General features: G+C 39.6%; 1 protein-coding gene across 1 annotated transcript in view; it reads left to right on the forward strand.

The window, feature by feature from the left end:
* The window catches only part of PTPN14 (protein tyrosine phosphatase non-receptor type 14), a 120,917-nt gene that overhangs the window by 41,104 nt on the left and 66,870 nt on the right, over nt 1-12,943 (forward strand). Inside the window, exons 3-4 of the mRNA XM_074817916.1 lie at nt 1,689-2,014; nt 9,801-9,970. Of these exons, the coding sequence (XP_074674017.1) occupies nt 1,841-2,014; nt 9,801-9,970 (344 nt within the window). The 5' untranslated portion in view covers nt 1,689-1,840. The remainder of the gene's footprint in view (nt 1-1,688; nt 2,015-9,800; nt 9,971-12,943) is intronic.

Here is a 12,943-nt window from a genome sequence, read left to right on the forward strand (position 1 = left end):
CCCTGCCTCATTAGATTGTTGTGAGGATATATTCATGTGTCTTTGATGCTTCTGATGTTACAGTCATACAAGGTATAACAGTGCTCTCGTGCAATCATGTGAAAATAATACATTATGTACGTACCCATGAAAGTAAGAAATAGGAGATTAAAATACAGTAGGTAATTTGATAGGTTTGTTTGCACTTCAGTCAAACAGCACATGCCGCTTCTCAAAGTCTCTAGGCTTTTCTCTGATGAAACTAGTAGACTACCAGGGTAGTCACAGACCGAACCAGCGAGAGGTTGCTTGTGGTTTTCTGTTTGTGGGTTTTTTTTCTTTTTTGTTGGTTTAACCCCCTAATAAATGCCAAGATAATCAAATATGTGGTAGTCATGTTTCTAGTGTAGTGATAATCAGTGTAGTCAATCAGGCTTCTTTTAATAATCTCCATAGCAACTACACTCAGTAAAAAGTGAAAATAACTGATTCATGTGGTTTTAGGCCAAATGATACATGTGAGCAATGTCCTATCTGTTTGAAATACCATATTCAGCTAAATGATGCATACTCTGCTGGCAATGCTTTCCATTGCTTCTCTTAAGAAGCAAGGAAATGGGAGCTAGTTTTTGTTTGCAGTATAATTTGTTAAGAGAAATGGATTTTTAAATACTAGCGTTAGTGTCCCTCCATCCGTTTCTCCAGAATATCCAATCAAAACCAGGAAGTCTTGGTAGCAAATATTTTGCTTTTTATTTCATTCCTTTCTGCACGTGGAAAGTGATATTTTAAAGCTGGTTATACCAATGCAAATACTTTGTTTTGGTTTAGCTAGAACCTGCTCCTAACTAAACTTTTTTTTAAAAAAAGAAGTGGATCTCACAGATGAGGTTCATCGCTTCGTAACTGTCATTATTTCTGTATCTCTAGTTCTCCTGTCTACTTTGTATTTTGCCTTAACGGTTGCATGTGTCCCTGATATATTTTAGGAGTAGTAATTAGAAGCAATACCTAAAATATGTGTTCTTTTCCTCCCACTCGGTGTTATCCTGGTCTCTCACAGCTGTGTTCCTGCAGTTACTCATTCCACCTGAAAGGGTGACATGTGGAGTTGCTTTGGATCTGGAAGTGAGCAAAATGTCAGGGATTGCCTCAGAGGAGCCTTCTCTGAAATGGCTCGGATGCTTCTTGCCTTTCACATGCATACTTTAGGTTTGATTTTTTTTCAGAGGTGCTGAGCGCCTGCATTTCCTGCTGACTGCACCCAGCCTTTCTTCTTTCAAAATCGCACCTCTTTTAAATGCCTCTATTCCGTAGCTTTTTAAGCTAGCTTTCAAAGCTGGCCTGAGGGCACCAAAACTTAACTTGAAGATTATGTTATAGACCCCTGTGGTGGGGGTAATGGTGGGAGAGTTAGCACCTCTGGAAGTGTGCCCTGTAGAGTTGCTGTTTGTACTGAGCTTCTCAAAGAATGGCTTTGCAATTAAATCCGTGCTTTAAATTCAGCGCCAAAATAGAATTTTGAAAGATCTGTTGTATAAAGTGTTCTTTTGGGAGAAGTAGTAAGTGTCTGGCAATCCTGTGTGTGGAGGTGTTTATTTTATGATTTTAAATGTGACTCTCTTCCTTTTAAGCTTTTTTCTTTTCCACCAATCTTTAGGAACGTCTTATTTTACACTTAACTCTACTTATTTATATGTGTCTTGCAGGAATCCCTTGAAGCTTGCCCTGGGAATGGACAGCTACCTCCATCTCTGGAGGAGAGTAGTGCCAATTGAAGAAGCCTTCAAGGCAAGTCAACAAGTGCGCTGATAACTCTTGGAAGAATACAGGGAAGGGGTGACCTTCCAGGCCAACAGCCATGCCTTTTGGGCTGAAACTGCGACGGACCAGACGCTACAACGTCTTGAGCAAGAACTGCTTTGTGACAAGGATCCGTCTGCTGGACAGCAATGTGATCGAGTGCACCCTCTCCGTGGAGAGCACGGGGCAGGAGTGCTTGGAGGCTGTCGCTCAGAGGCTGGAATTACGTGAGGTAAGTGTAACCCGGGAATGACCACCTGTCACTGTATAATTTGACACATTTTTAGCTCAGGCAGTCTGTTCATATGAATCATGTTCTTCTCAGGGCTGGCCAGATAGGATCAGCAGCTTGGAGCTTGGACAAACACATTCTGGTTGCATGAAAACTGAAGGCAGAACGACACTCAGGGTTTTGTGCTGTTGCTCGTTCATCTTGGCTTTGAGAGCTCTTTGTAATACAGAGATGGGGTTTCTTCTTTTCTTGGAAAGCAATGTGTGATACTTTCTGAACTGGCATGCCAAGGGCCAAGTTACAGTAACTTTTATCTGAATGTAACCCTGGTTTCACCAGCGCTGCTGGTTGAATTATGCCAGTGGGAAGGAGACCATTGGCTTTTAAATATCCAACTTTGTATAAATATATTCTTGATACTAACATACTGAAAGAGGCAACAGTTGTATTACTAGCAGGAGCAACTAGTAACAGTTTGAGGATGGTGAATTTTTTCTCTTCCTTTTGTTTAACTAAAATATTTCACATCTGAAACTCTGAAAGGCTTCTGAAAAGGCTGAAGAAACGCAGTCTTTATTAAAGACTGAAATCCTTTATTTTCTACTTCTTGCTGTAGAGTTCAGTGTTTATTTTAAGTGTGAGGCCTTTTTAAAAATATCTCTCCAGCATGCATGGCACAAATGAACTGTCTTTTCTTACTTACCTTCTGTGGACTCCTTATGTACCCTGCATGCTTCTAGGCTTTTGCGAATCCAAAGTTGAAAACCATTGCCTGGGAATTGCTGTGTTATCTGACTGTCCTGGCTGATGCTTTCTGTAAGCACAGCTGGGAAATCTAATAGATCTTGCAGTGTCTTACTTTTGTAGGTCTACAGCCCTTGGTAATGGTGGCAGCTGGAAGGTATCATACAAATAACTAGTACAGATGAAAACTAAACAAAAACTCTTTTTTGTACGTCAATAATTATAAAGAATGAGAGAAGAATCTCACTCTGTGTGTGCAGAATAGGCAGGAGAATCTGCAGGCAGGAATAAGGCAGAGAGACAGAATATTGCATAGTGATTTTTCATATTTGAGGGTTTTTTATGTGGATTTTAGTAGAATCATCTTCACCCTCCCTTTCTAGAGATGAAGATTTCCCAGTAATTACTTTTTTTTTAACCTTTCTGTTGGTGATGCTTTAGGGTGTCCTTACAGAGATGTTAGGTCTTTCCCTTTCCTTCCAGTGCAGAAAGGAGTGAAATGACTGAAGTCATTCTCCTTGTATTCCTTGTGGGTTTATCTAGTTGGTACAGCAAAAGTCTGCGGCCCAATGATTCTCTGGAGTTCCACCTGCGTTTGTGAACAATAGCCCTGTCAGTGGGTTAGCATTCTTTTCCACAAAGCATTTTGTGATTTCAGAACGTGTTTTGTTCCACTTTGGAACAAAGCCTGGAGTTTCAAAATTTTCCAGAGAAAAGAGATTGGACAGGAGTGTAGCAAAGGAAGCTGTTTTGGTCAGTGTCCAATTTCATGGGGATTTTCTATTGCTTTGGTTTTTTTCATTTCAAAATCATTTGTGTCATGCAAAAAGAAATATGTCAGCACAAAAAGTTTGTGTTTCAAGATAAAAAATATTTTAACAACACAGAAGAGAGTGCTTTGATGTTGTTGGAACACTTTCCCCCTCTTTCATCACCCTCCCCGCTTTTTTTCTAAACAAAGTTTTGGCAATGATCAACCAATTTTGTAAAGTTCAGATTTCAACAGTGCAGCATTTTTTGACAGAAGTTGGGGTTTTTGGGTTTTTTTTTAGTTTTGTTTTTTGCTTTAATCTCTTTTTCTGTTTGATTCTGGTAGCATCCATTGCTGCTTTAAATGTTTAGGAGAGAAGAGAATTACTGACCTCTTTTAACTCTGAGAGGGTCTCCATGTATCCTTTTCTGCTCCTTTCATGAGGAATAATTGGAGCCAGCAAACTTAGAGGTGCCTGGTGCTGAGTGCTGTCCTTTCACTCAGACTCAAAATACAGTTGTTCTTCTGCCCTTCCAGTCTTCCTGAAATAGTTTGTAGTGAAACAAGGCTAATGCAGTCATTTGATGACTGTCCCCTTCCCTCTCTAGGCTTACCATCATTTTGCAGAATTCTGAAAAATGAAAAAAGAATTCAGAATTTTGAACTTGCTGGCTAATCAAATTATACAGAAGGATCAAAAATACTTTGACAAAGCTCAGATTTCTACAAGATTTGTACAACTGGATAGCTGAGTAGAGGATGGAAGCCCATTAAGTATACTGAGGAGAAAATTCTTGCAAGTGTCCAGATTGGAGAGAGACTTTTTAAATTCCCCAAATGCAGCAAAAACTTCAGTGGAATATGCCTTTTCTTAGATAGCCTTATCAGCAGACTATGATGCCCTAGTAAGGAAGAAATTGAGCTTCATTAAATCCCATGCTCACAAAACAGTACTCAAATCCTGTTTGTCTCCTCCATGCAGTCTTAGGTAAGAATATATGTTCTCTTAAAAGTAAAGCTCAATTTTCATTTGATACTTTAGTTTGGTCTTATGTTTAAATAAATTCCAGGTGTACTCCAACTTTTACCTTGGTGTTAGGATGTTTCACTCAAGCCAATTTCTTAGAAATAAACAAAAAACTGTCCAAACCCCACCTACTAAAAAGCAAAACTGAGATTACTGTATGTATTGTTGTGACAGTCTGTCGATCATTATACCACACATGACTGAAAAACAGTATCTGATGGATTATGCATATTTCTATTTGATCTCTGTGGAATGCAGCTCCCTCCCTGACTGAGTCAGGGTTCAGGGATAGGTCAGTAGAAAGTGTAGCCATGTAACTACTGTAAAATCTAGTTTTATCCTTTTCAGCAAAGCTCTTGACAAAGCATCAGGTCTTCTAATTGAATAGTTAACCAGTTCGAATAAAATGAGTTCTTATGCCAGTATTATGTAAAAAAATAAAGATGAGGAGAGGAAAGGAGACAGTGGAAAGACAAGGTCAGAAACATCATTTTATAATCTTGTATTTATGTGCACAGATTATAAAAAGGATTTTTTTTTCCCAATATGATGGAATTTTTCCCTTCAAGTAAGACTAAGTGAACTTGCTTGAAATAGCACAGTAATCTGTGCAAATCTGTTGTGAGACTTCATGTCTGTCTCTCCTTTTTGTTCTCCTTAAATCACTTTATAAAATGATAAAAAGTTTAAAGACGGACTGTTCTGACGAATTGCAAGGTTGAGGGAGGGGGTGGGGTGCCAAGAAGGTCCTTTCCAGCCAAAATTATTCTTTTGAGCTGAATCTCACAATGGTACTTCCAGCACTACAAGGCTGCAAAACCCAAAAAAAAGCAGGAGGATGGCAGGCCTAGCGCCACAGGTGGACGATAACCACTGTTCAGGGGTGGCCGTTTGCTGCTATTCTGACCTTTTTTTTGTGCCCTATAAGGTGTCCCCTCCTTGCAGGGCACAACTTGAAAACCTGTGTTCGGCAGTCAGGTTGCCTCGAAGTTTGGCTTGGTTAGACTTGTTTTGCCAGTGATGCTGAGATGGGGTTCCGTCTCTAGGAATAATTGGCTGCTGTAAATGATGCCTTCCTCTCTGTTCGAGTGCCCCAGGATAGCAGGGTTTAATGCTTTTTGCCCGGAGGAGCTGGAATTCTGCCTCTTCCTCAAGGATAAATATTTAGTTGGCTGCTTAACCAGATGCTTTAATAAACACTGAGCCAGTCTCGTTAGCTGCTTTTGAGTGAGATTAGCTAGTTTAGTATGTGTCTGTCATCTTCTGTTGTTGACAATTCTACTCTTTTTGACTGACATAAAGGCAGGGGTAGTTCTGAACTTAGGAGTATAGCTAAGTCCAAAATGAGTATGTTGCCTTCTGAACTGGCAGCTATAATGTTTTCTGTTTTAAGACTTCTCAGTACAGGTTTTGTGTATCCAGTTCTCTTTTCTGGCTCGCCACATTTCGAGGATCACCTTTTCATGTAGTGTCATTGGGACGTGCAGGTGCTCTGGTTCTTGTCCACTGCTTTAGCAGAGGACTGCAGTTCCTGGAAAAATGTAAGCCAGTTTCCTTGTATCCTTGTACCATGTATGAAGTCATGTGTGGTAGGTAAGACAAATTTTAAAACCTTGAGAGAAAATTAATGTAAACTGTTTTCTAACAGAGCTTGTAGTGTATTTGCAGATTAGACAGACCAAACAGCACTAGCAACTGAACCTCTTTGCAGAACGGATGTGTGCGCGTACATTTAGTGTTATGGAAAGCTTTCCTTTTGTGTGTATCACCAGTCTACCAACTGTGGCTGGAAGAAGGATTTTTTTTTTTTTTTTAAGTGAAAGCATCATTCATCTCCTTTGCCACTTTGACTGCTGATATGCCTGATAGAGCAGCCTGTGTTACTTCAGAGCCTGCCAGGTATAGGCATAGATATTTATTCCATGAAAACTTGAGTGAAGTCAGTGGTTCACTTTGTACAGATGGACAAACAGATCAGTTATGGAATCAACCTAGTTTTCAATCAACTGCTTATGGAGAAAAAGATCCCATTTTTATATCCCCTCATCTAATTGGTGGTATGTCTGTACTGTAAAAATGTTTTGTGGGCTGGAATGTATGGCAACAAATGACTCAGATTCTGTAAGGCCTTCTGGACAGTCATATGCCTGGTCATAGCATAGTGAACATGATGGTCCAGCCATTTCCAGTCCCACATTCCTCCATTCCTGTTTGGGAATTACTGATGTTCCTAGGGGAGACAGTCTCTTCAGTCATTTGCGGTAGTGACTACAGAAGTCCTTCCCCACTGTGGGTTGTTGAAAAATGCTAACATTTTTAAGAAGTAACATTCCTGGTGACAGGGAGCTCATACTCGCATAACTGTGTTGGTTGTCTCTCCAAAGTGCATGCATTTGTGTCTTGAGCTCTGCTCTGCGGTCCCTCTGCTTCATCTGCAATTGCTTGATCCTCTCTAGTCTGCTTTCCAGGAAAACAGTCAGCTTTTAGTTGTTTGAAATGTGCGCTGCCGTGGTTGGTCCACTGTATCTGCTGTAGTCTAGAAACTTAAACACTGCATTCCCTCCACTTCTTACTCCTTGGAAGTGATTCAGAATTCTGGATTTGGTACTTGAAGAGCCTACTACTGTAGCAAATCTAAATTTTTGTTGTCCCCCTGCCCCCACTCAAAGGGGAGAGACTGTGCTCATTTGAGCTGTTCAATTACAATACCCTTAATCCCTCTGATAACTCTTTTAGACTTCAGACTCCAAATCATCTTAGTTGCTCGATGTTTTAGAAATACTTGACACTGCAAAGTTGGGTCCTCGGTGATGTGAATGTTTACTTTTTAAGGTAATATGGAAGATCTGTTTTCACAGCTCTGCGTTGTTTCTTGCTGAGGATGAGCTGCCATGCAGTGATTTTTTTCAAGAGTTTGGATTTCCTTATGAGGTGGTAAAATCATTGTGCTTTTTTCTACCTTCAAATGAATTCCTTTCCTTTGCTGTCTCCACTGTCCCTCCCACCTTCATTTTGATTTAATTACTATCATGGTGAGCTCGTCAGAAAGAACTTTATCCAGTGATGACTACATAGGGAGAATAGACATCTATCAGTGAATTGGTTAGTTTTGGTTTAAGTTTGTCCTATGGGAGATGCTGACTTATTGATATTTTGTGCCCTGGATTGAAGATATATAAAGTTATTAAGATAGATTTTAAAGATACCTTTAAATTCTGGAAAATACTACATTGATTCTCTTCAAAAGAGAACTAGGTTTCTTCACTGTATCAAACTGAGCTTAAAGAGAAAGGACTGAGCCGTGTTCGAGCTATACTGCATGTTTGTGGAGCCTAATTGAGGAATTAAGTTGAATTAGTTATCACCTTAGTTAAATGCTAGTCTGGATGTTCTCCCAAGTTGAGAATATGCACGTAATGAGACCCTAAAGTAAATACACTTGCACTGCAATTCAGAGTTTTTGCATATGATTCTCTCTTGCATGCCCTCAGCTACAAAATAGTTTGAACAGCGTGGCCCCGCTGGCTTCTTGTCATTTCTAAGCATTTTAACTTTTCAGTATTGCATTATTTGCTCTTCTGTTGTGTGCTAAGTCATGGTACATGCAATGGTTTTTAGAGAAGTATCCTTACCAAAGTGAAACTTTTGCAAAGTGTAATGGTTGCAATTTGTCTGCTACTTCTAAAGACTTTTTATTTAAAGGTGTGCACATCTGGGAAATCCAGTTGTTGAAATCTTGATGGTTGATTCATAGGCCAACCTTTTTGAATGTATTAAAAATAATTTCAAATGAAAGCTTTATAAAACAGCAAATATGGATTTTTCTATTCTTTGTGTCAAGTATCTTTACTTAAAATGTGGTGTTATGCGTAAAGGATTATGACTGCCTGTGGAATGATAGTTGTCCAGGGAAGTTGAGCTATAACAACAAAATAAGTATGTTATTTGTTTTAGGGTTTGTCTAACCTAATGGAAACTACTAGAAAGTTTTAATTGAAGAGTCAGTTGTTTTAAATGTTTTAAATTAAAAGTGTTAATTGGGAGTCAGTTGGATTAAACACCAAGAAAGATTATTGAAATAAAATGAGAGAAATATGTAGAAATAGTAATGATCCCACTTTCAGATCCGAAATCTGCTGGTGTCTATGAAAGTTCCTCTCACAATTTCTGTTTCATACATTCCAGTGTTAGTACAGGGTGGTATTTTATTTTGAAGGCATTGCTGGCAATTTCCAGATGCTGTCAGCTGAAATACTGAAGAAAAAGGTGTTGATACAAACTTCACAGTTAGGGCTACAGTCAGATTTCCAAGCAACTGATGGGTTAGTTCCTTTGCTAAACACGAACACTCTTTTCACCTTTTCTTCAGATCTATAGTCATAGTGCTCGCTGTTAATTATAGTATGCATTTGCCTGTGGTAGTAGATCAGTGTCTTTAATACAGTGGTTTAAGAGCTTTCCGATAGAATCCTTCATGGTGGATTGGCTATTCCATCAGCTGCTTATGACCAATTTGGAGTGTTTGAAGCTCTAGTTCTGAACACTGTTCCTTGTTAATTACTCTCCATCAGCAACAGTCCCATGTGGCTTACACAGGAGGTACTACAGCCATTGAGATTTACACAGGATAGGAGATAGCTGAGATTTTCAACCTGGTATTTCTGGAAGAGCCTAGAACAAACAACTTGTATGTGTGATGAACATTTTAACTGTAATACTTGTCCATCGTAAAACTTTGTGAGTGCATTAAAAGGAAAAGTAAACATGTTCTGTATTGGGTAAGCAGTTCTAGTATTGGTAGATATATTTTCAACATATATGTATGGGTTTTGTTTGTTTTTTATTGTTGCAAGAGCCCTTGTCCTTTGCCTGCAGTGGGCCTGATCCAGTCTCACGAAGCCCTTTGTGCTTTGCTTCAGACTTGGTGGTTGCTGCCTGTTTGCAAGGCATGGGTGTAAAAGAAAACACTCAGACACTTTCTGTAAATCATTTATGTCACCTGTGCCATAATGTCAGCTAGAGCTCTTTAATATGCATTTGGGAGAGATGGTAAGGGGCAGATAGTACTCCAAGAAGTATATTATATTGCAATATTAATTTGTCATTGTCTTCAGGATTGTTCTAAAAATAAAAAAGGACAGTAAAAAAGATTTTGCATATGGAAAAATTTACACAGTGCCATCTGTTCTTATTTGCATTTGTGTCATTGTGTGTGTGATCTAGCTGAAAAATGTAAACTGACACTGTTTTGTTTCTTTATCTAGACACACTACTTTGGCCTTTCGTTTCTCAGCAAGAGCCAGCAAGCCCGCTGGGTTGAACTGGAAAAGCCTCTGAAGAAGCAGCTGGACAAATTTGCCAATGAGCCTTTGCTTTTCTTTGGGGTAATGTTCTATGTGCCCAGTGTTTCCCGACTGCAGCAGGAGGTAACAAGGTATGTGGTTTCCCTCTGTTCACACTATTGTGGTATAGCTGGGACGGAACGCACAATTGCCCTTTTTCTGGCATTCAATATTTGCTCAGGTATCATCTGGTTCTTTCCTTTCCTGATCATTGCCCAAATGGGAGAAGGTGAGAGAAGTCACCACTTGATTATATCTGTTAGGGGAGGAAAAAAAAAAAGAGTAGTATTGGCGAATGATTATATATAACCAACTGCAGAAACAAAAAGGGAATAATAGATATATGTTTAAAAACCTGTCAAATTTTAAAAGGGACCATGGTGACCATACTCTTTTTGTGTAACCTTCTACTAAAGGAAGCCATAGTCAAAGGACCTCTATATACAGTTTGAGTTTATTCTTCTTGTGTCTACCTGTACTTTGCTGAAAGTCAACTTTGGCATCTTTTCTGGGTTTTGCCCATCCCACTCTTGATTTTTCCCCTTATGCTTCACAAAAGGATTAAAACTGTTAGAGATTATTAGTCCTTTAATTATGGTCAGGGTACACCTTTGCAAACAACTTCAGTGGGAATTACTCTTTTATTCAGAGCCCTGTGCTGCAGCTGTAACAATGCAACTGTTTTGAGGGGCTATTCTTGTAAACCACATCACTCTGTGGTTTTTGCACATCTGTGCTGTATTTAAATTTTTAAAAAAAAGGAAACAAAAGCCCACCTCACCCAAAAAGGGGGTGTTTTCTTTTTAACCAAAATTATTTCATTTATCTGGTCTACAGCAAAGTTGCATCAGCACAACTAGAGGTAAAGCCTGGAATAAGTGGGTGAGGGCTACAGGGCAGCAGAAGCCTCCCCACTGAAAAAAAAGTTGTGTTGCTGCAAACCTGAAATTCACAACGTGGTCATCACGCCTAAAAGAGATGTATAAATAGTGGAGAAAGAGTGGCTTTAATTCTATGTGTGCAAGATATGAAGCTTTTTTTATATTGTAGTTTGTGTATTTTAGAGGATTTTTTTTCTGAACTGGGGAATTGACTTTGGTAGGATGCGAAAGACTGGATTCTTAAAATGACGTCTGTCAAGCAGTCCCTTGACTACTGTATATGCAGAATTCTTGCCAAACAGTGGTCTGAAAGTATCACAAAACTTAAATTTCCCTGGGAACAGACTGAACATCGATGCATGCCTGTATGTCTCTGTTCCTGCTTTGTACGTGTTGGGAGAGGGAAGCCTCATACCTTTCTCTTCAGAATTATTTAACATGCAGTCAGAATGTCTGAAACGTTCTGTTGCTCACTTGTCAGCCCAGTCCTGGCCTGGTTGTGTGCAAGGAAGCATTGTTGCTACTTGGATGCTATCATCTCTTCAAGCTGCAGCCTGCAGTGTTGATTGCTCATTCATAGCTCACCTGCAGAGGTGTATTTGCTCATTTTGCCGAGGTTGGTAATAACAAAACATTTCAGTGACAATTGAACTTCACAGCACTCTCAACTGAAGTGGCTGCTGAATTGTTTTTCTTGCTGAAGTGATTGATAACATAGGGTCCAGATTTACAAGTGCCTCTTACATTTCTTTAAATGTCTGTAGCAAAACCAGCAGCTTACTAATGGACCTCAAATACAGAATAGACAGTTAACATTAGTTTTTGTTTTGTTTTGTTTCCTGAAGTGGAATTGCTTCACTGTAGGTGATGTGATGGCAGCAAACCTTCAACTGTGCCATTCTAGGTAGATGCAGTAAATCTCATGTTTGAAACAATGAGTGGTGTAGGGACATGGAGGACTCTTCTGAAACAAATGGTGGAGAAAGGCTTGGTCTAGAGTGTAATTAGATGGACAGATGGGGGCAGTTTGTAGGGGGGTTTTGGCTTTGTTTGCCCTTGGTAAACTGATTAAACATTTGTTTTGAAATTGAGACTGCCTGCTTTTAGGATTAGGTTTGATCATAATACCATTACCTGTGAGGTAGGCACTAGACTTGCCCACTCAGTGCTTATGCATTTGACTTATATTTATGTACAAATGACAAATCTGTCTTAAAAGCAGAACTTACGATCAGACACTTCATATGCTTCTGGGAGGCTGCAGAACCATGACAAACAAACCTACCTTCAAAGCAAAACCACCACCAAAGGATGAAGCTGCGGAACTAGTGACATCACTGCTAGCAGTGAACCTGTTACCTTTATAACCTTCTCTTGGTAGAAACATCTCCAGCCCTGAGCTTGACTGGCTATGTTTGGAGCTTGAGATGAAATCCATCTCTCAGTCCAGGCTTTTAGTTAATTGTAAGTTCCAGAATTTCCAGGGTTGATCAATATTCCTTAAAGATGATGAAAAGTCTGAGAATACTTCAGCAACCGCTTACATAATCCACAAGTATTCAAAGACTACGGTTTACTGAGATGGTTTACTCTGCCTCTGATCTGTAGAATTATAGACTTTGGCTTGATAGCTGGTTTTGAGAGATTTGTCCTGAATTGAATATTCCTCTTTGCTTCCGGGGACTGCAGCCCCCTGCACCTCATGTGCTGTCATCATGAAGAGGTTTTAGGTTTTGTTGGTTGAGAGGAACATTACTTGTGAGGTTGGTCAGTGGCTCTGAGGTGGTGTTCCTTAATCATATTTATTTGAAAGACCATCTGACTCTTCAAAACTCTGCACCACTTCGTGTTCTGCTGTTGCTTGGTGATTGGGACCAACAGAAGGAATCTTTGTGTAAATAAGACAATTCATATTTAGGTGAAGCCATAATAATTTATTTATAAAATGATAACTTCTTTACATTTTATCATTACTGTTGGAAGTCTAAAATGCTAATTATGCCTGCAGGCTCCTGGATTTTAGCTGCCTGCAGGTGTTGGTAGTGGTCAGGAGCTCTTTGTGGTTTTGCTGGTAACGTTCCTGTATTGCACAAGCCAAATGTGGATGCAGAAATAAGGGTGAGTAACACTGCTCCAAGTGCTGTGTCCCCCAGTGGTGAACAGCCTCTATGGAAACTTGTCTGT

The sequence above is a fragment of the Strix aluco genome, chromosome 3 (genome assembly GCF_031877795.1).
Source record: "Strix aluco isolate bStrAlu1 chromosome 3, bStrAlu1.hap1, whole genome shotgun sequence".
Classification (NCBI taxonomy): domain Eukaryota; kingdom Metazoa; phylum Chordata; class Aves; order Strigiformes; family Strigidae; genus Strix; species Strix aluco.